This window comes from Corylus avellana, chromosome ca1, assembly GCF_901000735.1.
Source record: "Corylus avellana chromosome ca1, CavTom2PMs-1.0".
NCBI classification, from domain to species: domain Eukaryota; kingdom Viridiplantae; phylum Streptophyta; class Magnoliopsida; order Fagales; family Betulaceae; genus Corylus; species Corylus avellana.
The window spans coordinates 46,969,006-46,996,213 of NC_081541.1; the positions used below are offsets into that span (position 1 = coordinate 46,969,006).

The 27,208-nt window shown below is 35.6% G+C and overlaps 5 protein-coding genes across 5 annotated transcripts; 3 read left to right on the forward strand and 2 right to left on the reverse strand.

Moving 5' to 3' along the window:
• The first annotated feature begins 2,362 nt into the window (after window positions 1–2,362).
• LOC132173782 (tobamovirus multiplication protein 2A-like) lies at window positions 2,363–4,588 on the forward strand. The gene is made up of 4 exons (XM_059585391.1): window positions 2,363–2,588; window positions 3,681–3,727; window positions 4,282–4,386; window positions 4,460–4,588. The coding sequence occupies exons 1-4, from the start codon at window positions 2,363–2,365 to the stop codon at window positions 4,586–4,588; spliced, it is 507 nt and encodes a 168-aa protein (XP_059441374.1).
• A 574-nt stretch (window positions 4,589–5,162) lies between these two features.
• On the reverse strand, window positions 5,163–9,669 carry LOC132167270 (uncharacterized). The gene is made up of 5 exons (XM_059578183.1): window positions 9,273–9,669; window positions 8,318–8,519; window positions 7,972–8,040; window positions 7,674–7,806; window positions 5,163–6,414 (listed from the first exon to the last, which is right to left on the reverse strand). The coding sequence occupies exons 1-5, from the start codon at window positions 9,499–9,501 to the stop codon at window positions 5,791–5,793; spliced, it is 1,257 nt and encodes a 418-aa protein (XP_059434166.1). The 5' UTR covers window positions 9,502–9,669; the 3' UTR covers window positions 5,163–5,790.
• A 2,860-nt stretch (window positions 9,670–12,529) lies between these two features.
• On the forward strand, window positions 12,530–16,682 carry LOC132162149 (uncharacterized). The gene is made up of 8 exons (XM_059572414.1): window positions 12,530–12,722; window positions 13,567–14,057; window positions 14,162–14,327; window positions 14,422–14,472; window positions 14,566–14,748; window positions 14,883–14,976; window positions 15,181–15,953; window positions 16,069–16,682. The coding sequence occupies exons 2-8, from the start codon at window positions 13,594–13,596 to the stop codon at window positions 16,435–16,437; spliced, it is 2,100 nt and encodes a 699-aa protein (XP_059428397.1). The 5' UTR covers window positions 12,530–12,722; window positions 13,567–13,593; the 3' UTR covers window positions 16,438–16,682.
• A 1,674-nt stretch (window positions 16,683–18,356) lies between these two features.
• On the forward strand, window positions 18,357–22,105 carry LOC132173793 (protein PHOSPHATE STARVATION RESPONSE 3-like). The gene is made up of 9 exons (XM_059585402.1): window positions 18,357–18,488; window positions 19,354–19,851; window positions 19,951–20,164; window positions 20,238–20,314; window positions 20,395–20,431; window positions 21,324–21,379; window positions 21,534–21,610; window positions 21,765–21,834; window positions 21,916–22,105. Exons 1-9 carry the CDS (start codon window positions 18,357–18,359, stop codon window positions 22,096–22,098), a joined length of 1,344 nt encoding a protein of 447 aa, XP_059441385.1. The 3' UTR covers window positions 22,099–22,105.
• Window positions 22,106–22,830: 725 nt separating this feature from the next.
• Window positions 22,831–26,188, reverse strand: LOC132167409 (oxoglutarate-dependent flavonoid 7-O-demethylase 1-like). The gene is made up of 4 exons (XM_059578377.1): window positions 25,805–26,188; window positions 24,093–24,343; window positions 23,688–24,012; window positions 22,831–23,251 (listed from the first exon to the last, which is right to left on the reverse strand). The coding sequence occupies exons 1-4, from the start codon at window positions 26,051–26,053 to the stop codon at window positions 23,012–23,014; spliced, it is 1,065 nt and encodes a 354-aa protein (XP_059434360.1). The 5' UTR covers window positions 26,054–26,188; the 3' UTR covers window positions 22,831–23,011.
• Window positions 26,189–27,208: the final 1,020 nt, after the last annotated feature.

A 27,208-nucleotide genomic window follows, 5' to 3' on the forward strand; every position in this document is an offset into this window, starting at 1 on the left:
AACTCTTTGCACTTCGTTAGGGTATTTTTGGTACTCAAGATTACATTTCATGTATAAGAGACGTGTAGATTCAGCCAGGCACATCATGTAATGGACAATATAATTAAAGGCTTTAAAGCCGAGAATTGAAAATCTACACATCACCTTTGTATCCGCCAACCTTTTGTTCGTGTAGAAACCAAAACCTTTTACTACAAAAATCATAATTTTATGAGTAATGCTACAAATCTTTCTTCTATCCCTCCAAGAATAATATAGCTCTTAAAATCACCATTAGATTTGTGATTAATCGTTATTTAATTTTAATCAAATCATGATTTTAAAAGGCACCTAATTTTTAGAGGGACTTCTAAAATTACTCTAATTTTATTGCAAGACCGTCAATTAATTTTAAAGTGTATTTATATACTGTCACTTTATAAATAAATTTTTAAAAAAATGTGGTTAATCTCCTACCTTTTATTAAAAGGCATGAAAAAAAAAATGACTCTAATACTCCTTATTCTTGTAGTATATACCGATCTTGTAGTACTGCACCTTAAAGCTGATGTGGTATGGTATTGGTCCCCATAACATGTAGTGCATGAAAATGATTATTTTTTTGGTTGGGAAAATCACGTCACGTATATCAGTTTTTGGTGATACAAGAGTAATGCATATATAACATTATTTTACAAAACATGGCGTGGCAGAACTGTTGTTATAACACCTAGTCTCATATTAAGAAGATAAGTGTTAACTCATATAAAGTGAGTGAATTATAAACAAGTTTATGATTGTTAAGTCTCATATTACAACTTTATTAGTCATTTTAAAGTAATAACGCAAAGGTTACACGTTATAATTGTGGCATATATATAATTGTAAGATCTAGCTATTAGGAAAATGGTAATGAGGCCACAGAATATGCATTTTTGCCTCATGCCATGCGAATTTCCCATTTGTCAAAGTAAGTTCTACAATTTGGGCTTCTTTTGGAGAGGCACGGCATCTATTTTTAAACTAATTTTTTATGATGCATATATACCTTTTGTAAGCTTCAAGTGGTAGCGTTTAATCCTTTGACTTCAAGTGGTAGTGTTTAATCCTTCTTAATCTACCTTTAATCCTTTGATTTATGTTACGGTTAGGATTTTGTTTTGTTGCAATTTACGGCGCACATGATGTCATGTCATTTAAATAATGTTACAACATGTATATTTACCATGTTTCACAATCCATATTTTATTTTATTGCATTTAACAGTGTATATAATGTCACATCATTTAAAAATTGTTAATAGTGTAGCAAAATTATTCATCATGTGGTAACTTATACATCATTTGTGAAATTTAATATGAACTATTAAATGATTCATCTCAATTTCAGGTTTTTTTTTGTAAATTACTTGTGGCTTCAACTATACAAGAAAAGAGCAAAGCTATAATCTTGAAAATGGAAAAAGGTAACAAACGATATAAAATAATGCTAATAAAAATATTTAAAAAAATAAAATAAAACATTCAATCAATTTTTAGATCAACATGTGGCATGACCACCGAAAGGAACGGAATTCAAAATAATAGTATTTTATAATTTTTTTTTTTTTTTAATGTTGGTTTAATTTGATACACAACCGTTACTATATATAGGACAGAAATTAACAGTCGTTTGAATTTAATGAATTTATTTATAATTTTTCTTTTCTTTATTATTTATATTTTTTTCTATTATTTTCTAAGATGTTTTCGCAAAAACAAAAGTTATATTGAAAACCTGCGCATAGCCCAGATTATAGGCTAGTTCAAAATAATAGTATTTCATTGAAGAATCCATTGGATCCTAATATATTGATGATGAATAATATAATAGTATATTATTTATAATTAATATTCTAACATTTTCTAACGTGTGAGTTCAAACTCTCTCTTAATAAGTGGGGTCTAATAGTAGAATACTTAATTGAAATTGAAAGCAAATTATATAGATCGCATGGTTCAAAAGTCACGATCTTTGCTCTAATACCATATTGATAAATCAACACCTATCCTGAAAACTTAAATTGCTAAAAAAATGATTGATTCAATTATTTAATTAATATTTTTTTTTTACGTACCGGAGAGAGTTCAAAGACACATATAAACAAAGGAAATGAGAAGTGTGTAATACACCCATATGGGAGCTTTAATCTGATTGTTCATACCTTACACCAATGAGTAGTTGCATGCTAAGAATGTTTATTACAATTGTCAAACAACATTTGAAGAGCACCCCTTCTGTCTCTTTGTCTCTCTCATGCACACACACACACACAAGCACGACATCCTAGAAGATGAAAAATCTGGATTAGGATTTGAATCTCTGCGTTGTCTTCTCAGGAACAATGGCTAAGAGACCATTTGTGGAGTTCCTTCTGCAGCTTATCAACTTCATTTTCTCCCTCTGTGGCCTAGGTGTACTGTTTTATGGGCTATTTTGTTTGATCAAGTGGAAACAGCAGGCTTCAGTGCAATCTGATCATCATGATACTGACGAAGCAGAGCACCCAATCGACGATTGCTCGATATTGATCCATCGCCAGTGTTGTCTGATAGGCTTCCTACAGCTTGGTAAGTGGATTAAGTTTATGATATATAATAGCAGTCTTCTTTTTAGATCAAGATAATGAATATCTTTTCATTTTTTGATGGTTTTAATTGTATTTCTTTGTTAATGTATTTAACATGGTACTAAAACATAAGTCATGAGTTCAAATATTGACTCCGCAATTCATCCCATTTCAATTAAACAGTTTTTACTCACCGTGTCCTATCAACTTAAGTTTTTTGGTTAAGTAATGATTTAACATAGTATTAGAGTATTAGACTTAAGACTCTAAGTTAAAGTTTGAACATTGATTCTGCAATTTATCTCTCATAAGCTTAAACTGTTGGGATAGGTGGTGATTTAACAATTTCCGGCACTAAATGACTGAGAAGGAAAGAAAATGGAGGAATTAATGCGGATCTGCAATTTTATACTCATCTCAATTCCATTCATCTCTTGACTTCAAAACTCTCTGAGTCCGTTTTGGGTCCTCCAAAGCAAATTATCACCAGTAAAGTGATAAGAATAAGATTCATATCTCCCCATGTTGATGTACATCAGTAGCAATCACCATTTGGTCTCATTTCATATACCAACTGTACAGAAAGCAGCTTGATTTAGATGAGTGTAATGGGTAGATTTATGTAGATTATGTGAACTTTTTACAAAATGATTCTACACTACTGTCCAATTGTGTGTGTAATATATGTATGTATGCAAGTATGTATGTAGATAACACTTGATGGATGTATATATTCATGTGCATCATACTGTTAAAACAACCCCATAAGATATTAGATATATTACAACTCTGGTGCTGATATCATGTTCATCATCTTTATGCAAATTTTGCAGGTTTATACACCTTCTGATCACAATTGGTGCAATCCTCTTCATCATTTCCTGTTTTGGATATGTAGGAACAGCATCAAGGAGTCCTTCTTGTTTAATATCTGTATCCTCAACTTACTTCACCTTTTAATTCTTTTCCTTCTTTGTTTGTTCATTTCATATCTTCTTAATTTGCATGCTTCTGCGTAAATTAAGACACTAATTAAGTCCTTAATTAGGAAATTATTAGTACTCTGTATTCTTGGTGGCACTTGTCCTTGCAGAATTAGCAGTTGCAGCTTTCATGATCATTGATCACAGCTGGAACAAGGTGATGATTTTACACTGCTTTTTGTTGCTCCCTGCTTTTACCAAGAACAATTTTGGTCTCTAGTTTGTCTTTCTTCCTGATTGAATGACAATCCTGGTTACATAAGTTTTACACAAACATGCCATTCTGAACCAGTTTTCTTTTTCACTAAAGATTTAAGCTTGGCATTACCATTGCAAAGTTATGTTTTGACACGACCAATAATACATACATTTCATGGGGTAAATACATTTAACCCCGTCAAAGTCCCACCACTTTTGCATTTTAGCTTTCAAAGTTTGAAAAGTGACATTCAATCCTTATAAACTACCAAACTGTGACAAGTTGACCCCTCTGTTAATTTTTTTTCCGTCTTATTGTACAGAATGTCAGTCACGTGCGACTTTTGACCACCTGAACTCCCACAAAAGCCCTCAAATTTAAGGTGTTGACTAAAAACAAAAAACAAAAAAAAAAACCCCCAAGAGGATCGACCTAGCCTAGATATATTTTTTGCTTGTTGTGTAGTTTTCTTGTGGCATAGAATGGGTAAACAATTTCAGAAACTCCTGCAGGTTGTGCCTGCAGATAGAAGTGGCAACTTTTACTCGGTCTACTACTTTTTGAACAAGAACTGGACAATCATGAGATGGATTGCTCTTGCGGTTCTTATCTTACAGGTAAATATATAATAAAAATTAAAAAAGAAAGAATATTTTCCATTTCTCTAAATTTATGTTGAAAATCTCTCAGGTTATTGCTCTACTACTAGCTTTGTATTTACGGTACGTGTTCAGCCGAGCCAAACATGTGAGCAGCGACGATGAGAGTGTTGACTATCCTCGAAAATTACAAGCATTTGTTGGGAGGAAGAGTAAGTAAGCCAGCAGCACACCCTCCAGCAGTGGCAAACAACAGATTACACCAACAAGAAAACTAGTTTACTTGCAGTTGGCAAACTTATCTATATATATACAATGTAAAAGTAATTGGAGCAAAGCTATTGATACCTTGACTCTAATGTCATTACTCTTAAAACTCCTAGGATCTTGATTAGGAGACGAGGTGGTTTTGTCTATGAAGTATGTGTTATAATATTAATTAAATGATTAAACTCATCATTTGTTTTGAATTTAAAGTTTTGGAATAAATTGTGATTTAATATAGTATTAAAGTAAAGGTATTGAGTTAGAACCTTATTTTTGTAATTCATTTCTCATTTTAATTAAATATTTCACATATTGAACCTTACTTATTGAGAGTGAGTTTGATCTCAAACGTGAAGAAAAATATTAAAATATTAATTAAATAATTAAATTCACTCTTTCCTATTAATTTAAGCTTTTAAGATAAAAATGTTGACATTTTTGATGAACCTCATCGACTCCTCTTCACACAAAAAAGAGGAGGAAAAAAAGAAAGGAGTAGAACATTAGAATGAAGTAGAGATAGAGTATACAAGAAAAACAACTAAACAAAATAGCGAGAGGTCGTACCCAAGTACATAAAGAGTATACAAGAAAAAACAACAAAACAAAAAAGGAAAAAAAGACTAACAAAATCATGCAAACCCTACAACAACTATTCGGAGTCATCTGTCCCAAGATGCATTCTTACTCGTTTTCACCAGCAATGAAGGAATCAGACAACAATCAAGAAGGCAGTGGTAGACCATTCAAAACTTGGTTCAGCTTATAACTAATGATGTTAAGGAGCTGTAGTCTAGTGCTTCTGTCCTGTGTAGCTTGTGCGCAAAACCCCACTTGGAACCACAAAAAGATTGGGAAATTGAAAAACCAAAGATTGTAGCTAGCCTCAACCAAAAAGCACCATTATCATTACAAGAGTGATGGAGATGCTATTCAAGATTGAGAAGCCTCCTTACACTTGATATGAATGAAAGCATGTTCTTCCCACTCAATCGTGCTCAGAAAAAAGATATCATCTCATGGCATACTTATAGCAACCAAAGCTCAATGCCAAAGCACAAACTAAAATCATAATCATCACCACAACTCTAGGTAGATGGCCCTTTTAGACTCCTCATCTTTTAGTTTTTCCTTCAGAAATGCTATTGCAATCAATTATTCAAGAATCTCTCCTTCCTCTAATTCCTCTGCTGAGAAAACTCCACGGACACCTGAGATATCTATTCTTTCTTCTACATCCACTTCCTCAGCAAACTCTCCTTCCAAATCAAGGAAGTCATCAGGATTAATGTCTGCCATTAGATCTGAGTATGCATCTATTAGGCCCTGATCAAAATCAAACTCCATCATTTCAGAAACTCCTGGTTCATTGGTATTGGAGCTGGAATGTGACATGTTGCCTGCTGCCGCTCTTGCCAACAAAGGCCTTTCTGATGAGTTATTTGTCGCTTTCTCAGACCTCCTGTTCCAGTGGGGGAATTGATGCATTGGACTTGAACTCAAATGCTTCATGAGATCACAAACACGAGGATCTGAAGAATTGTTGTCATCATCTATTTCCTCCTCCTTGAAGAGAACACCTTGTGGGCTTGGATTGCTTCCAGAATCTTTAAGCTCTGGTTTATGAGTAACTAGATTGGCTTCTTTAACGACTTCAGAATCATAGCTGTGTGAAGGGAGAAATACATATATTACAGGATACTCCAATATAACCATATTGGCTAATTGTTGCTTTATTGGGGCCTTTACGTCCAACTCACAGAAAGGTGACCCAGGACCCTGCAATACTCAAAAATATCAGATCACGCAGATTACAAATATTTGAAAGACTAATTAAGATGAACAAAACAAGTTATTATCAGGGGGAAAAGGGGTAAAAAAAAGTCTCAAGGGCCAAGTGCAATTGCAAGCATTCGATTCTTGAGTACTTTATGCAAAAAAAGTTGGAGGTTAGGACTATATCCAAGCCCACCCCTCCATGAAACCCATTTAGGTGGGACCAGTACTGGATGATGAGTCTAATGACCCCTAAACTAGAAGATCAAACTGTCCAATACGATTCAAGACCAACAGAAACCCAACCATTAGCCATGATCTCCAAGCATAGTTCAACTTGACTTCAGTCAAGGGTGCTCGACTTTAAACCTTTTTTTTTTTTTTAAGTCAAGGGGTGCTTGACTTTAAACTATAGTGCAAATGAGATGAGTGCACATATAAAACAGTGATAGAAAGTAGTGCCGCAGCCTTTTTAAGTAGAAGTAATTACTGGGCCATAAAGCAACAAATGTCTTTATCAGCCAGCATACTACGATCATCTATTATGCAACAACTACAATCAGTTCCTTCTTTTTATGTACAAAAAGCAGCCAATTCCAGAGTATCCCAAAATCTGACTAAAGCATGTAACATATGATCCCCAAGAGCTCTCCAAAGCGGTAGTGGAATGAAGCACACAGCAGAAGTGATACCAATGCCTAATAGACACAGATCAAGCAAGAAATAACAGACATTGTTTTTTCGATAGATAAATACAATTCATGCACCTATATGGGATTGACCTTGTGATCTCACTTTCCACTCCAATTTTATGGGGGAGGATATGCCATTTGGTCTAAAGACTGTTGGCATATCATACATAATTAGAGATGATGAATCACCTACAGGTTCAAACCTCCAGAATTTGTTCAAAGTATACATTAGACTATAACACCTTGATTTCTAAAATGAAACAAGTTAAGATTGACTCCCCTACGGATTACAAGGACACGAATACACATCACATGCAAGCCGGTCTCCAAGGAAAAATCCAATTTGCACCCAACCAAATTTCTCCTCTAAGGCCAGGGACCAAGTGACCTGTGATTGAAGGTCCTAAACTTTTTTTTGGATGAATGATTGAAGGTCCTAAACTTGACATGTAAAAGTGACATTTTGAACTGGTACTATACTGGCAAACTGTTTTCAGAGTTGAAAATTGCTATTTAGATGTCCAAGGTAAAGTATTCAACAACACCACCAGTAAAGAGAAAGAGAAAAACCTTAGGATATTTACGGATGAAAAACTTGAGACAATCAAGCTGTTCCTCACAGAATTGCCTTAGCGGATGATTCCATGGCCCAGGTTTTAGATGATTCTCAATAATGGAGTAGAGGTTCATATTTTCATTCACTCTGAAACAACATTAAATGCATCAGTTCTCCATCCAATTGACTCATGCATCAATTTTTTTTTTTTTTTTTAATTCTTTTTTTTATGTTAACAGGTTTCTGTAAGAGGATAAGAATTGCTAAGAAATAATAGTTCTCCTTAGTATAAGAGTTCATAAGACAGCTCACCCGTGATCATGTAAAACGACATTTGTTGAGTGAAACCGCCACTCAATGGTCCACGAGATAGATTTCTTCCTGAAATTATCAATAATAGGAATTGTACAATCTAATCAAAAAACACCAACCGGCACAATACTAGAATCTCAGTTCATCTCCAATACCATTATGCAAAAAATACATACGCATAAACACAAACATGCATATAAATCAATTAGACATTGCATATCTGAGCAATAAGATACCACATGGAAATCTACCAAAATTTCAGAACACATCACCAATATTTTCATCTAACTATAATTGATCATCCAATAAATCCACCATAAAGAATTCCAAAATTTCTAATCTTAACCTTTTGTTGTATCGAGTTTGATTTTTCTCTCTTTTTGACATTCCATTAGGGAGCAATAGTAGTTTTGTCCTCCGACTTGCAGCAGCACTCCGAAGGCTGTTAAGGTGACATGGTAACTTAAAATGAGCATTCCCACACAACTTAGTTCTCACTCTCTGAGCAGATTCTGCAACCCTCTTCACTTCCTCAAGTAAATTATAATCTACACAGAATATTCAAAAACAGAAAAGTATTGGTATAAACATGTAAGAAATGTAGCAACCTTCATCAATCAAGTTATAACATACTCATTAAGAATTTAAGAAAATAACGAAGAAATATCTCAACCCGTTTAGGACAAAATAATGAGCTTCTCCAAGCAAATTATAAGCCACCCGTGAAAATTTATTCAAGCCTATGAAAAGGGTATTGAACCTGACACTAAAGGAGCAATAGGAGGAAATTTTATTTGAAGAAAACCACAGGTACTAAAATTTCTAACTCACATAAAGAGCATCACAATTTGATTAAAAAACACCATGTAGAAAACTTCCTCAAGGAAATTATAATCCATGAATAGGAGGGGGAAAAGTCCATAATTGCAGCATAGTTCCCAAAATTTCAAGAGAGGATACCAAATTTTCACAAGCTAATGGTGGCCTACTTGTATAGAACCCTATGAAACCGTGAATGGGTTATCGTTATTCTAAGCCAAATTAGCAAAATTTAATAGATAATTAGAGAAATTCCGAACCAGCAAACAAAAGGGTGTCTGAATTCAAAGAAAATACAGAATTTGAAAGAGGAAAGCACGCCTATTAGTATTCGCATAGAACACCATGAAAACGTGAAAAGGGTATTCATATTCGAAGCCAAAATAGCAAACTACCAAGGGGACTTGGAGAACTTCCAACCCAGCAAACAAAAGGGTCTCTGAATTCAAAGAAAAAGCAGAGAAATTGACAAAGAAAAGTACCAGAGACGAGCAGATTATCGTCGAACTGAGAGAGCGGGACGAACTGAGTTTGGTTCCTCTTTCCCGTACACCCAGCGCGTTGCTTGTGAGCTTTGACGCAAAGAAGGCTACAAGAGCGCACGGAGCAACCTGGGCACTTGTACTTTGATGGGTTCGCTTTGCACTCCTCGCACAAAGGTGCGTCTTTGGCGCTTGGGTTCGTCGGAGCTGGACCTTCTTGGCCCTCCATTTCAATACAAACACAGAGAAAGAGGAGGGTGGGGTTTTAGTAGGGGACTAGGGTTTATGATTGAAAGAGAGAGCCGTATAGCTGGTCATTGACAGTCATTGTTTACGGTGAAAGAAACCAAAAGTACAAAGTTTTCGTAAAGACGCGCTTTATCTATCAGCGTGTTTGGTGAACCGTTGATGTAAACAGCGGTTCTGTGAAAGACTACTTTCTAGACAACAAAACCTCGACCAAAAAAAAAAAAAAATAGATGCAGCTTAGTTTTCAACCACCAATTTGGCAATTGGTATGGTTTGATGGTCAGTTTTCTGACTATGACAATTTTTTTTTTTTCAAAAAAAAAAATATTTGGGTTGAAAAAAATAATTTAATACACTAATTTATTAAAAATACATAGTAAGAGTCACACTAATTCTTGAATATATCCAAATACATACAATTTAGATATATTCAACAATTGACAAAAGAAGCTATAAGAAATTTCTCAGCTTGAAGGGATTGTAAGTCACCCTGTCACCGTTTGCCAAAGGACTGGACCGGAAAGGAGAAAAAAAAAAAACAAAAATTAACTCTACTATTCATCTCAAAATTAATCCTAATATTTTTACTTTTTTCATCACATCAATTAATTTTTAATATTATTCAAATAAAAAAATCACTACAAAATAAATTTTTTTCACTTTTTATACAAAATATCTTAATCTTTTTTTTCACATCAATTAAATATGCTACATTTCGGTCTACTTACTTAAGTCCACTCATTTGCCAAAGGTAGCACCGTTGTCGATGTGGCCACACTATTGTCACTTTTTTAAGAGGCATAATTAAAGTTTTCGCACATTTTCTGTTGGGAAATTGATTAAAAAAAATTGATGGAAGAATCTAACTAAAAAAACAATAAAAAACCCATGAAGCTGATTGTGACTTTATAATTTTCCAATAAATAAAAATAGGATTGATTTCCAACCTTGTAAAAAGAATAAAACAAAAGTTGAGGGACTTGAAACAAACATAAATCCAGCAGCCTATAAAATACAAGAGATGGAGAGAGAGAGAGAGAGGGGGGGAATTAAAAAGATAAAAATAGAAAATAACATTAAAAGGAAAAAAAAAAAAAAAAAGGAAAAGAAAATTCCACCGCAAAGAGCCGCCGTGCCGGACGGTTACTAATACCTGCCCGAACCAACTATAGGAATGTAACACGTGGCTTCGAGATCCAGCGAGTAGTTGCTTGGACTACTCAGGCGAGAGTAGAGCAAATCGCGTCTCACGATAGCGGGAAAAGTCACGTTGACGTGCATTTTACTTCTTACCCCACCGAAAGCACGGTGGGCCCATATTCCATGCAACACAGCGGAAACTTCACTGATTCTCCTCCGCTTGATTTCTGCCCCCACTAACATTAACGGCGCAGATCCCATGATACTCCCTGACCCTATTCTATTTTCCACAGTATACTTCAAATTTTTTAAAATATTTTTAGTATAAAATATTTCCAAAGAAAAAGGAAATGTTCTCTCAATTATTTGCCTAATTGCCTCGTACTAGAAACTACCAAATGGACACGTCACACATCCCATAGCCAAAAAGAAAAGAATAAAAAAACAAAACAAAACGATTATGGAGTAGTCAAACCAGGTGGTCCGGTGTTTTTTCCTAAAACTCACCCTTCAAAACATTTTTTTTTCTTTAGTTGGGTAATTTTGACATTTTAAATTAAAACATTACACTTCTAAGCTCTAAGTCATGTGCATAAATTTTTTTAATTTTTAATTTTTAATTTTTTTTTTATTTTAACGTCAAACGCCAACCGAATATGCCATTTGAAATGTAGGGTCGGACAAAACCTACTTGAACCCAAGCTGACTTGAACCGCTTGGGCAGTCTAAAATTTGTAACCATTTTTCTAATTTCTCTCGAACTTAGGTCAATTTTGAAATTTATTTTGAAAAAAAAAACCCAAATATTAACCCGACATGACCTGTAATAACAAAAAAATTACAAAACTTACATAATTGATATATACGTATACTTCATAACAAAATTATAAGTCTCCTAGCCTCCTCGACTCCATCCAATTCTAAACTCCATATCCCATCATCTCATCCTCTACGCCACTCCTCTAAATTGCTTGATGCCCCTCCTTATCATAAATCTAGTACAACCTAGCGTAGTTAGCTCCTAATTAGAGTTAGGGCTTACAAAATCTGCCACCTGAAGCCTTTGCGTGTTTTAAATTTGCACTTTTGAAGGTCATTAAGGTATCGTTTGGCAAGAACCCCTTACTATTCATCCAAAAAATTTAACTCTCAATATTCTTATTTTTTACATCACACCAATAGCTTTTTATTACTGTTAAAAAAAAAACTAATACAAAACAAAAAAAAATTTCTCTTTTTCATACCAAACATTCATATATTTTTTCTCACATCAATCCATTTTTGCTATCGTTTCTTCCATTAAATGGTAACTGTCCAATGCCAAACGGAGCCTAAACATGTAGAGATCATTGACTTGACCCAGCCCTACAAACTTAGGGTTCACGAACTTCATCGGCTTAAGCCCTTCCTCTCGAGTTCGTAGATCCAACTCAGCCTAACGGTAACCAGAATTAGAGCCACCTTAAGATTTACACATAAATTTACATAATTCGGCTTAGAGTAGTGATATACGGATGATTAGAGTTTTTATAGAATTCTTCCAAATGTGATGTGACATTTGAGAGAATTCTAGAAGAACTTTAATTCTCCTTATATTATTACTCTTCGGCCGAAGCTCGATAACAATTTTTCAATCTCAACCACCCTTGGTTCGAAATTCAAAAACAACCAAACTCCATCCCCTATTAAAGGAAAATAATAGTTGGAGGAAATGATAAGTAAATTATGGAAGTAAAGTGTATTTCTTTTTTTTCTTTTTTTTCTTTAAAAAAATGAAATAATAGAAATAATAAAAAAATAAAATGTTTTTTTTTTCTTTTCCCAACAGTAAGCACACCTATGCATCCATCTCTCTATCTATCCTTCTTAAGTACTGCCATTCTCTCTGTGCGAACCAGAAAAAGCTGAGAGAGTTTAGCTTTTCCGAACCAGCACGTAAACCCTCAGATCTCTACGTGCAGAGCTTCAATTGCTCGTGCTATCCGATCCTGAATCAGCCTACCCCACGCTTCTCTCCCAGTTTCTCTTTCTCTCTCGCTAACTCAATTCCGATCCCGCCAGGTACGACAATCTGCACCTTTCATTTCACTGCATTGCTAGAGATTCACTCATAGTCTGTTTGGGTCCCCAGAAATCGTGGGAAAATTTATGGAGTCTTTTAGGAAGTTTTGGATTGAATCGGTTGCTCTGAGAAGTTTATTGTAAGTCTTGCTTAAGATTATTAGATTGTGTTGGAGTTTGTTTGAGCTCGATGATTTCGGATAGTGTGGGGTTTGATGCGTGTTCTTTGATTTATGGTGCACAAGATTTCGTTGATTTGAGTTTATATTATTCGTGGATTTTGCAAGTTTGATTTTTTAGATTAAAAGAATGAATTGAAGTTGGAAATTTTGGAGTCTCTGCATAAAGGTCAGCTTATTGGATTGTGACCCAGATCTTGAATTTTTGTAGCTAAGGTTTAATTGCATAGTTCGGATCTATATTTGTTAGATAGTCATTCATTTCGATTCAGAATCAGAGCTTTAAGGACTTGGGAATGTCATTGTTGGATCCAAAATTGATGATGATTAAGGTAGTTTGATAGATTTTTCTCTGAATTAATCAACATAATTCTCGACCCGATTGATTTTGCTGAAAATGTTTCATCTTTGTAGCTGAATTCTCGTTATGTGTTGTCTCAATGTCTGAATTCTCAAATATACAGGATATCTATTGCTTTATATATCTGTTTCAGTTCTGAAATGTTTAGATTTTTGCTACTTTTATTGTGCATATATTTTGGTCGCCTGAATTCAATCATTAAGTGATGATCGGAGGTGGTTTGGTGGATTGCTTAATTTGTTTGCATCTCATATATCATTGGTGCTGTTAGTAATGACTCTGATGGCTTGCGTTGTATATGTAGTGCTTTTTTGTCGTTGTTGTTTCAATCATGTGGAGGTTCAAACCATTTATGCAAAAAGAACCGACTGGTCTTGAAGGCCGCTCTATCGATGTTGGCAATCTTAAAATTCATGTCCGAAATGCCATTGCCGAAGGAGGGTTCTCTTGCGTCTATTTAGCTCGGGATGCTGTGAATGTCTCAAAGCAGTATGCTTTAAAGCACATAATATGTAATGATGAGGAATCACTGGACCTGGTAGTGAAAGAGATCTCAGTGATGAAGTCACTCAAAGGACATCCGAATGTTGTCACACTCTATGCGCATACCGTCCTGGATATGGGACGGAATAAGGAAGCACTCCTTGTGATGGAATTTTGTGAGAAGTCCCTTGTTAATGTGCTGGAGAGCAGAGGATCTGGGTTTTTTGATGAAAAACAGGTTCTCTCAATCTTTAGGGATGTGTGTAATGCTGTGTTTGCAATGCATTGTCAATCCCCGCCCATTGCACACAGGTAAGGATAATAACTAGGTGGCTTTAATGTTCAGTATTTGTCAGGTTTGAATCTTGCCAAGAAATGTTTGTGATTGGTTTATATTTCTTCATTTTATTTTTCAGAGACTTGAAAGCTGAGAATGTTCTGCTGGGGCCTGATGGATTGTGGAAGTTGTGTGATTATGGAAGCACCTCTACCAATCACAAGCGCTTTGAGAAGCCTGAAGAAATGGGTATCGAAGAAGACAATATCAGGAAGCATACAACACCTGCTTACAGGTCCCCTGAGGTTGAACAAAGAACTTTGCTCTTATATAAGTTAAATTTATGATCTTTGGTGGTAAAGTTATTTGATTTCTGTCTTCCTCTTTTTATTGACTTAGATGTGGGATCTTTATCGGAGAGACCTTATAAATGAGAAGGTAGACATATGGGTAAGTCAAGGTGAAACTCATAATTCGCATAAACAATGAGATAATTGATTTAAATGTGCATCTGGGAACTGATGTTTCTCTGTCACTTTGCAGGCTCTTGGGTGCCTCCTCTTTCGGATATGCTACTTCAAAAGTGCATTTGATGGAGAATCAAAGCTACAAATCTTGAATGGAAACTATCGCATTCCAGAGCTACCTAAATATACCTCATCTGTTACGGACCTTATCAGAGACATGCTCCAAGCTTCACCAGAAAACAGACCAGACATCACGCAGGCAAGCGCTTTGCTTGATTGGCCATTCATCTCCATGAATTTAGGTTAGTTTTAGATCATCTTGTCCATGGTAATCTTAGGTGCATAGACTAACATTCGGCTTACTGATGCTGAGACATTTTGTTATGGTTGCAGGTGTGGTTTCGTGTTAATGACCAGTTACCTGCTAACTTACAGAAGTCTTTACCTGATAGGCCACCTGAAATGCAGTCTACGGACATACTTGAAGGTGAGGACGTCAAAGGTGTATCTGTTAGCATGCAACTTTATTCTTCTTTGGTATCATTTATTAAATTTGGTTTCTAGCTCAGTGCTAAACATGGCTCAGATTAATAAAGAATTTTTTTTTGAGTGCTTAATATTGGAAAATGTTGTAAATGTCTAAGATTGCTTTCGGTTGAAGTGATATTGATATTCTATTGCAATTCAACAGGTGTTGTAAAGCCTGCAAATAAGGCACATCCAGTGCCTCGCAGAAGTCCACCACCACCACCTTCGTCTGTAGAACCAACTAGAAACGCATCACAACCTTCATCCAGGACAGAGGGAGGTGGGGGGCAGCTTGGTGCATTCTGGTCCACGCAGCATGCCAAGGTCTCAGTTGCTGCTGAGGACAGGACAAGACCCAAATTCGATGAAGAACCAACAAGCCATAGCACATCAAAACACGACAGATTTCATATAGAGAACCATCCTTTACCTAGGAATACTAGCCCTGCAAAAGAGGCAAATATAGAAACTCATGCTGTTCGAAGAAATACACATGGTAAGTCACACAAGTCTGGTGATGGCCCTTCCAAGGACTTTGAGATGACGTTTTCTCAGAAGGATACAGACTACAGCACAGAGGGGAGGCCAAAACCATCAAAAACTGAGAGCACAGCTACTTTTCAAGATGCGGCTTTTAACACTTTTGTTGCTGAATTTGATACCAATAAGTTAAGTCCCGGCGGTAGTAATAGCAAATCAAGAAAAGATGAAGTATTAGAGGCTGAAGTGGAGATGCTGAAAGAGCAGCTGAAGCAATCTTACTTGGAGAAGGCTGAAATAACTTCCAAATTTGAAAAGCTGTCTGCCATTTGTCGATCTCAAAGGCAGGAGATACAGGAGCTGAAGCAAGCAGTTTCTGCTAGAACTCCATCACCAAATAAAGATGCTTTGAAAAATCAAACTTTGCCTGGAACTCGGCCTGTTGCGACTCCTTTGGTATCATATTATATGAATTGTCTTTGCTATTCTTATAACTTTCAGAATTGGATGGGTTTTGCATCTATCATACCTGTTTTTTTTTTTTTTTTTAAAGTATTTGTTCTTGTCACAGCATAGGGAGAAAATTGAAGCAACAGTTTGGGACCCAGAACAAGAAGAATCTGACTGGAATACTGCGAGCCCAGAGCCAAAGCCATGGAATGCATTTGCTGAGGAACCTACGTCACAGCAGCTTCTTTCAAAGGACAAGCCTACAAAATCTGTCAGGACAAGAAATGGTCACCCGAACAAGCAGGCTGCTCCAGTAAATACTGGTTTTGATACTTGGGGATTTGGAACAGAGAGTTTTTCTGCTGCCCCCACTACCAGCCATCAGATTCCAAGACCCGTCAGTGACGGATATAATTCACAGCGCATTGGTCAGGCAAAGATCACGGAGAGCAAGCCAGCTTCTCAACCTGCTGGATGGGCTGGTTTTTGACTTGAGCCATCTGGAAAAGCTATAAGGGAGGTATTTTGTGAGAACCCCGGCATCTTTCTTGGCACCCTTGGTCCAAAAAATGAGGGTAGAGAATTTATAAATGTATGGCTTATTGGGCTTGATTCGTGCTGTTCGAGTGCTTGTGTTTGTAGATCTTGCTATGCAGTGAAACATTGTCACATGTTATTGTGGACACTTACAATTGTATACTTTATGCATGTCTCAATTGCTGGGTTGAGAAAATAGTCAGTCAGTGTGTTTGGTACTGGTGGTGGTTTTGGCACTTGGCAGGCTAGGAGATCCTTGGGTTCTTTTCATCTTGCTTGATTTAGATTTGCACTGGTAACAGATTCTTTAGTTGGACTGGATATTGCTGATAACAGTTTGTAATTATGTAAAAATCAATCCCTTTTGGGATATCTTGGGCCTCAGCCCTGCAGGAATGGTGGTTTCGGCCGTATTCCAATGGACTGTACCTTGAGTCTAGCAAGTCGAAAGCTTAAATAAGTTAAATCCCACATCCAATAGGATCAATAAGAGTGATTGCATTTAGAATTCACAGCTGGCGCCGGTAAAAATGAGGTACAGTCCAATGGGGTACTCATTTTTCGTATGAAAATGGTGGGTAAAGGAAGAATCTCGAGGCCCGTTTGGTAAACTTTTGAAAAACTTTTTTCACTTCTCAAATGCAAACAGAAAACAAACACATTAACAAACCATGATCGTGAGCTTATATATGAAAAATGAAATGCTACATTGAAGAGCATGAACTATATGCACGAATCATTTATATATTATTGGCTTATTTAAATATTTTGGGATCAAAAAGGAATGAATTCAATTTGATGATGAAACCTAGAAAGCAGAACAGTTTTTGTCCATCCATGTAGTGGTTGTGGTGGTGCAATTCTAAATGGTATTATAAAGTTTTTGATAGCTGGCCCTATCTATGCCCTCTCACAAATTAAAAAACAAACCTGCCTAGAATGTATACACTGATTTTTTTATGTTTTTTTTTAAAAAAAATTCTAGTTTCCTTATGGCTTTGTGTGAAGTGCCATACATCGTATCCAGTTTCCTAGAGAAGGCAGAAGTTGTACGTAGCTGAGTCAGCTGACAAAGCCAATGCATGTGAATGCTTCCCTTACTATCAGACGTAACCCATCTCGCTAGGTTATGCACAGTCCAATTTGCACTGCGGTGAACTTTACGGATAAACCAAGTTGGGATGCAATTAAAAAGAAGCCAAGCTTCGGATATAAATGGTACTTCTAGATGATACTCAAGAGGATGGACTTGGTTGAGGAGCGTGGTGGTATGTTACAATTCTAAGCGTCCAACATAACTTAAGTGCAATCTTAAACACGCGTAAATAAGCAGTTGAGTATCATCTCATTGCAAGTCAGTTTTTAAGGGTGAGTTGTACTTGAAATTTGTATCATATTTCCTTCTAAGACTTGTTCTTGTGTGCCTCCCCCTCCTCCCCAGCCACTTCTTTCTTTGCCCAACATACTGTGAAGAATTTGAATTCCCTTAAGTTATCCCAAGCTCCCTCGTCAAATCTAGATATCAATACTGTCGGTAGTGAAGACATGATACTATACCCATACATTTGTTTATCTGCGCTGAAATGTATCATATCGGGTTCAGATACATTGATTCACTAGATTTTTAACTTGTTTGTGCTCAAAAGTCTACTCTCTACTCAGCATCAACAAATTCAACAAATATGACTAAGGTTTAACCAGTAAGGGAGCCGTTTAAATTTCTTGTGCAGCTGCAAATGCGTTTTATTTTTTATTTTTTCATTTAGAGCCAATCTAATCCAGATACTTGAATCTTTTGTAGACCCTTCAATAGATTTGGTCTTTTTAAACCCATTGACAGTTGCAATGGCATTAAAAAATTTCGTTAGGAACATGTCAACAGAAAGCGATGATGAAGGAAATATTATATTATTGTCTCTTCAAATATCAAAAGGTCAGCTTGGAAGGAAAAAGGCCCTGTTGAACAGAGCAAAAGAAGGCCTTATAAGCAACATGGTTGCCTCGGTACCTAGAATGGTCTATGTCAAACAAGAATCTTTTTAATTATATAGTGTATAATATATATATATGTGTGTGTGTGTGTGTGTGTGTTTAATATCCTAATAAACAAGATTCGGATGCATTTAGGAAGAATTGAGTCCAAGTACAGATTCCTGTATTTCATTGTCATACTCCTTTAGAAGCTAAGGAACACCCTATTTTTTTATTTTTTTTTTTTAAAAAAAAAAAAAACTAGGTGCAACTTATATAGTCATCTTAAAATTATGTTAGAGACACACTATTATACAAGCAAAAACAGATTTCCCCAAAAATAATACAGACAAAAGTTTTCCCAAAAAAGTAAAACTTACAAGATAATGAGCACTTATTGGCTTGCCAATCATCATAACTTTCACCTTTGATACAAAAACTGGAATGAGCATTACTAGGTTGCCTGTTTGTACTGACCCTTTTAAAAGATGTTTGGGGCTTTGGGTGTCTTAAAGGTCACTTGTACCTTTCCTTCTTGGAATGTTTGAAAAGCAACATGAAAGCATGAAGTTTTTTGCATTACTTATTATTGAAGCTCTTCACATTAGTAACAGAGAAGGAATGCCCTTTCTATAAGTAACAGAATTCAGGATGTAGTTTGTTGCCATTTCTGTAAGTGTTGTTACTCTGCTTATATTCTAGATGAAAAAAAAAAGATAGTTTAGTTAGTGCATATCTGACTGTCAATCCAAAAGGTAAACAAACTTGACAAAGCAAATTTGCTGCTGGTGGCAGAAGCAGAACTTCTTGTTCTTGTAGTTTTTTTTTATATATATTCTTGTTCTTGTAGTTGTTAATTAGGTATATGCACTTCGATTTACTGTAAATGAATATGCAGAGTGACAAGGTCCAAGAACAGAACTATAAGCTGTTGAATGATGATTATTTCAATGTGCTTAGAGATTTTCCTGAAATGTTTTCGCCACAACCACCTTCAGACGTTGGACTTCACCTCCATTCTCAGGGAGGCTCAAGTTCAACCAAGCTGAATCTTGGAAATGCTAGTATAACTAGCATCACATCTAGCTATGCAGGATCAACTTCCTCTTTTAGTACAACTGAACAGTGCATGTCTTTACCACGAGCAGGTTGTCATGGCCATACCTTATCTGCATGCTCTCAACTAAACAGCCTCGATCTTCAAGCAGGAAACAATTTGAAACTTTCCTTCGAATACAATCAAAATCTCAGATCTTCTACAAAGTTGTTTCAGAACCTATATAGTGATTTGCCAGGGAGTCACCTCTTTGAACTCCTGCAGAACTCAGCTGAATTAGATAACACCATGCAATGGAGGCCAACCTATATAAGTTTTGAGGGTAACCAGTTGAACGAGGTGAGTTCATTCATCTTTCTTTTATGCTGTGTTCTCCATTACGAATCTTGATGTAGGGGACTAGTTTGATTGAAGATTCGTTTTTCCTTTTTGTAACAGGCTAGCTTTAATCCATACAGCTCTCAACTTCCAAAACCAATCTCCTTCTTTCACCCAGAGAAGCAACCTCCTAATTCTCCTTATGGGATCTCTGTCACTCAGAATAATTCTGTTTTATCAAGGTCAGGAACTTCGAGTAAAACACGCATTAGGTGGACACAAGATCTTCACAAGCGATTTGTTGAATGCGTAAATCGTCTTGGGGGTGCCGACAGTAAGTGTTACATCATATGTTTAAGGCAAAGAGATGTTTGCTGACTGATAGGTTATTTGTCCGATGATTGCAGAGGCAACTCCAAAGGAAATCTTTAAGCTGATGGAAATCAGTGGATTAACCACCTTGCAAGTTAAAAGTCACTTGCAGGTTTAATGTCCAAAAACTAACTTGATTATTAGTTCCCATTTTCCAACATTTTGAGTCAAACTTTTTCTTCCTTTTCCCAGAAATATCGTACTGCCAGATACATTCCAGAATCTACAGGTGAGTAGTTCTTTCCAAACGTTTACTTGGTTTATAAATTTATTTCCTTTGAACTTTGTTTTTGTGCTCATTGTTAATTTTGGGGAGTACATACTTCTCCCCAGACCTTCTATTCCCAGAGAGTGGAACTCCTTGATCTTCACATACAAATAGCATCAAATTCTCAGCATGTCTCTTATCCTTAATTAATCTTTTGTAGGTTTAATCAATATTGAATGAGTCAATTTCCGCATGTCTCTATGAATCCATCCATTTGCTGATAGCATATGTATAGATTCATTTTTTTTCTTTCTTTCTACTACATAACAAATAGGCACTTCTAGTCTTTATTATTATTATTATTATTATTATTATTTAACTTCAATCTTTATGAGTGCAGTTAGGCTGCTGATTCAGGGTTTGAATTTTTAGTCAATAAAATTTCTTTAAGATTCTAATAGGTTGAACAAAATTCATTCATCCAAAAAAATTAAAAAAAGCACATTCAAGATTCTAATAGGTTGCAGAGCCAGTTAATACTAGAAAACATACTTCTGAAATATCCAAATTCTGTAATTTCTCACCATTACATATGAGAATTGTAAAAGCTCCTCACACCTGCTGAACAAGATCAGCCATTGAATCGCACAAATTCCATATTGTTCTGCATTTAGAGTTTTTATTTAAAATTGTCAGATATCTTAGGGTGAATAACAACCACATCTTGGAGTGTAAGAATACAATTACATGATATAATGCAAAACTGTTCTCTTTGGAAAAAATTGATGAGATTGGGCTTTGTAAACTGTTTCCTCTTTTTCATTATTTGCTTATAGGATATAACAACTTTTATCTGTCATTATGTACACCTATGTAATTAACATCTTGCAAGTGTCTTTGAAATGCATTCCAGATTACTTGCCTGTCACTAATTTTAGGTCTTTGGATCCTTGTATTGCAAAGATCATTGTGATGCTCTTTTTTAAGCAGAACATCTAGCTCTTAAACTTCTTAATGTGTAGTTTTAGGTGTTTGATAACAATAATTGGTTCCTTCATTCCTCTTCATCTTTAGCTAATTGTCTCATGCTCAAAAATGTCATATTTCTTTGTTAACTAAGAAGGCACTATGTGTTTCATATGCAGGGAAATCTGACAAGAGATTCCACATGAATCCTGTGACACAGTTTGATCCCAAAACGTAAGTCATCAAAGTAAACAATAAGAACAAAAAATTATCCTCATTCTTTATTGATAGGAGAGAGAGTGTGTGTATACATGGTTCCTTCAGCTGTGTATATGCATCAAAATTTTCACTAACATCTCAAAATCATCTTGGTCCTTGATCCCAACAGAGGCACGCAGATAGCAGAAGCTTTGAGGCTGCAACTAGAGGTCCAGAAACGCCTACACCAACAATTGGAGGTTTGGGACTTTTTCTCAATGTGATGCAAGCATTGATATTATCTGCATATCTCAGCAATTTTTGGATTCTTCTCCATTCAGGTTCAAAAAGATATACAGTTACGGATTGAAGAACAAGGGAGGCAGCTTAAAAAGATGTTAGACGGGCAGCTAACAACCTATGAGACTCTTGTCCAATCCCATGCCTTTGAATTGACATCCTGGGATCAAATGTCTTCAATGACTTTACAGTATCCTTCTCATAGCAGTAGAGAAACACAGTAAATTGTAAGGGAGAGGGGAGGACATAATGCCAGGGAGCGTATAGGAAACAAAAATGGCAATATGCCGAAGTCACAGCTAAAAAAGATGATATAGACCAATAACTGCAAAGGAACAAGACCTATTATATCCAGTTCTATAACCTGAATTTGATATCACCATGATCATATGATCTTAAAGATGTTCATGTCTCTAGTACAGAAGGATTCCGGTGTCTTTCATTTCTCAGATCTTATATGTCAAATTTCTTTTCCGTGGTTTTCTCTTTTGTGAACAAAGAAAGAAAAAGAAATAGAGAAGAGACTTTCAAAAGTACATCACTGAATTTGATAGAAGTATGATTGAAATACAAGGGACTTATATTATTAAGTATATTGTAACTGTAGAGTAATCATCGACAAAAGTCGCAAAATATCGAAATGGTAAAAATTAGTGAAGGTCCTCATGCATCAGAATTAATTAAATCAAAAGGAGAAGATGTCATTTCTATTTACTGGTAAGGAAATTGTCCCAAGTTGACATGAAATGTACTCGAAGGACTCACAACAGACAGATCGTAATTGAACACTAGAGGTTAGAATTTAATATTGTTGCATCTAAAAGTGTAAATTATGTCGCATCATTTAATGTTGGAACACTACCTAAGGTTGTTGGAAAATCTCTGGTGTTGGCTGAAAGCATTACTAGTGTTGTGGAACATTTGTTTCCATTGCACCAAGACGTCTGTACGCAGAATTTACAAATAGTTAGGTACCAAACAGGTTTATTTGTTTTTTTTCCTTCTCTAAAATTTCATGTTTATGCTCACAAAACTTTAAATGTGTTCCTTGGAAATAAAATCCAAATTCATATTGCATCCATCGAATGCCTCATAGGAAACAGTTTTATACAAGAACAGGACCTGTATCATTAGGCACTAAATTTTCAAGCTATCAATGAATGAAACTTCAAGTTTCCGATTGTAAAAGTGGTGAAAATACTCTTCACATTTAAGGGTCTTGAACAGAGGTGGGCTTCCTGGTTTGATGAGCTTCTCAGCTGGCCCTATATCGGCCGACGAGTTGGGATAGCAGAAGGTAGCTATTGACAGCCTTTGCTTCGATTTGTTCGCCATTGCTCTGTGATCCGGAGCTTTGTATATGCCATTGCTCATTATCTGCATCATCATGTAAATCCTATACTAAGTTTGCTACAAATATTTCCCTGCATATGTCAATGCTGCTTTTTCTAAGGTAGCCTTTATCGAGCTAAACACACTTTTTAGACAAAATCACATAAAGTATTGCTTGGAAACATGAAAATAGTTATGTTTTCGCGCAACACGCAAGAGGGCATTTTTAAAAACACGAGATTTTAAAGCTAGAATTGTGATTTTATCAAATGATTAACTACTTTTTTGAGAATTGAGTTTTCTTTAAGTGCGTTTTGAAATCACTCATAGGTGTTAATTAGTCCACACATTGATTCCTTTTTTCTAAGTCGTTATAGTTGTGCATGTGCATTAATGTAGTTGGAGCTAATGTTCTAATGCCTCCCCAAACAATCTTACTTCTTCTTTTAAATATATATTGGCATGTAGAGAAATACAGTACCTGCATGGCATGGCCAAGGTTTGCAACTAAAGCACCATTGATGGGTTCAACAACAACCCAATGCCCATCTTTCAGAACCTGCAATCCTGGCATGTCTCCACACTCAAGTAAGAGAGTTATCCCAGAGATGTCCATGTGTGGACAAAGCCCAACAACTCGCTCAGGTTCAGGACAAGGAGGATAGCAATTTATCCTCATATCACACATTCCTCCTCTGTAAGTTTCAGAGTACTCTTGAGCTTCTAGACCAAGCCCCATTGCTATGAACCTTACAATAGAAACCGCAACCCTATTCATTTCTTCAGAATAAGTCTCCAATGCTTTCCTAATACACAAAACTTGAGAGAATATATCAGAATGTGATCATCAATTGGTCAAACTTCATGGTTAGTGATGAGAATTTACCTGAATTCCGGAGGGTTTTCTGGCCAGAAATCCAAATTTCTGTTTTGAAGGGGATGAATACTTCGGAGGAAGATCATGTCATTCCACTCTAGCTTTTGTTCCTCTGAAGTTACAAATGCCTGGCCATAACCTTCAAGACTTCCTGGTTTTTGTGCCCATCGTTTCTTCTCTTGCAAAGGAAGGTCGAAAAAACCTTGAACTTGCTGTTTCATGTTGCTTAGCGATTCATCAGATACTCCATGGTTTATTATCTGCAAGATTAAGGGATAAACAAACTATAGGGACATGTTTGATGTAGCAATGATTAGTATATGTGGTTTTTTAAGATGATCACATATGATTGATCTATTAATGCACGTATACTACATAAACATTTGATCTTTTTGGATTGAATAAAGCTGGGTTTAAGTTGTGTCTTTATCATTTTTCTTATTGCATAGAGTGTGTCCCTTCCTTTCATTAAAAAAACAATTAAAGCTCCGGTTTTGACAAAAAAGTTAGTTAATGCTCTTTAATTAAGGCACCAATTATGGTACCAAAAAGGGAAATGTTAGGTTCTCTCTTGGTGTTCTCGTTGTGTTCTCCTAGTCGTAGGTGGATATTATTTTATAAAAACTGAGTGAGAAAAATAATGACCACTTTCTTTTTTGCTTTTTCCCACATAGGACTAAGAGAACATCAATAGAGCACTTAACATTCTCCTAAAAAAATAATAGAGAAATGCTAGGGGTCAATATTTTTCCTATATTTGGCCAATTTCATTATACGAAACAATCATTAGATTTGTGAACCCCATATAAGTTAATGGTAGACCCTACAAATTTAATGGTTGATCTATTGAATTTGTACGAAAATATGAGTCAAATATAATAAATTTATTAACTCCTAGCATTTCTCAAAATAATATTACGACAAAAAAACTTATAGGTCAATGCTCATTAATATTTAAGGCCCCAATTAGGTAAAAAAATTAAATTCAAAGAATTGAATTTCAAGATATTAAGACTTTGGAGAAAAAGTACGAGAAAAATAGAAAGTCACATTAATTGCACTCATAATTTTACCTAACTTAAAACCAACATATTGGCTAAGTTCCCTCGTAATGTTTCTCTATTCATAAACTTATTTTAATAAAGGAACTTATTTCAGTGTATAGTAATTTTTCTATTCGAATTGTTAATAATTTAATTCGAACAACAAATATTATAGAGCTCGCATAGAGTCTACCTACCCAAACAAAACAAGTCTTAGGCAGAAGCTTAGGATGCTCTTCCCTCTTTCCATATATACACATTGACATCATGCATGACGGTATAAAACTTTGGTCAAGGTGCATGCCCCCCATTTCTCACATTTTTTAGTATTTTCTTTCCCACGTGCAAATTAAAGCTGGCCAATCTTATATTTTGTAATTTGTCAACTTAATTGCACTAAGAACGATTATTTTATATATATATATATATATATATATATATATATATGTGTGTGTGTGTGTGTGTGTGTGTGTTTGTGCAAAAGCTGTTCACATGAAGATGCCTTTAATTTCAATTAAAAAGCAAAAAACATGATTTAAAAAAGTTTTACCAAACAAGGATCTCTTCATGTTTTACTAAATCAAAAGATCTCTTCATCACTTGACAAAAAAAAAAAAAAAAAATCAATAAACATGCATGATTTAGTAAACAAACAAGCTTTTAATGATCTTATATTACCTGAAACAGGCCCCATTCTCTGCATGCAGAGTGAAGCCTTTGAATCTCTTGCTCATGGGAGTCTGGGTTGACCAGCTTGGTCATATCAATCAAGGGCACAAGAAGTGAAGGATTGGAGGGAGCGGTGATGATGATGTCTGTGTCATCTCTTACGTATCTAGGTGGCACAGTTTGTAGCCCTTGGATTGCTAGCTCTTGAACACTGGGAACAGGTAGAGACCATTGAAGGCTCTCTGGTTCCACAGCCATTTCCCAAAAACTCTTGGTTTAGTGAGCACTACCCCAATACCTCCTCAATACTAATCACAGTCCCCAAACCCCTTTATAATACATCATTAACCCCAAGACTCCACCTAAATTAAATATTCTCATATAAAGAAATTACTTTTGAGAGAGAGAGAGAGAGGAGTTTTTGACATTTTGTGGGTCATACTAAGGTTTGAGAATTTATGGTTTTGGGAGTTATTGTGGGTCATGATAAGGTTTGAGAATGTATCCTTCAATATTGGTGTCTTAAGTCAAAGTCATACCCTTGAAAGTAAAAATTGAATTTGAATACAGTGAACACAATACTAAATACCTCACTATAGCTTGTCTCTCATGATTTGCCCAATTGCTTGTAGTTCAAACAAGTAATTGACGTGGACGCTTACATCTTCCAAACCCTCTTACCTTTATAGATATTGCGGGTAATTCGGGCAGCCCTATAGAGAGGGTCCATTATAGGGGTAGCAATTCATATTTGCATATAAAGTTTGGGTCATGTTTAGACAATAGTATAAGACTATAGACGTACTAAGCATAACTCAATTTATGTAATTAAACGGATCAGACTCTTTAATCCTAACTCACTAATTTTGTGTTGGGTTCGGATCATATCGAAGCATATAAATAAGATTATATAGATCAATCATAACTCAACTCATTTAATTAAACGTGTTACATCTCTTAAACTTAATACATTCATTTTGTATTGGATTCGTACTAAATCCAAGTCGTATAAATAATTTTTAGCCCTAAGACCTTGCACCCTCACATCCTGAGGACCCGAGCAGGCGCGCAGGTGGGCACTTGTTGTGACTGTGGGGGACAAGAAGAGACAAATGAGATTCTATCATATGATAATAAAATCAGATGCATATGTGTAATATATTATTTAGTAATTAATATGCAGCTGATAGCTCAAGCTGAACAGAAACTTTTGACTTAATTCTCTATACATAATATTTGAGCTAATATTTTCTACCCCTCTATCCATACACATTGACATCATGCATGACGGTGGTTGAATTAATTTTCTCATTATATAGTCACACATTGAGTATTATAAGCTAAACTTTGCTCATGGTGCATGCCCGGCCCCCATATATTCCTCACATTTTTTAGTATTATCTTCTTTCCCAC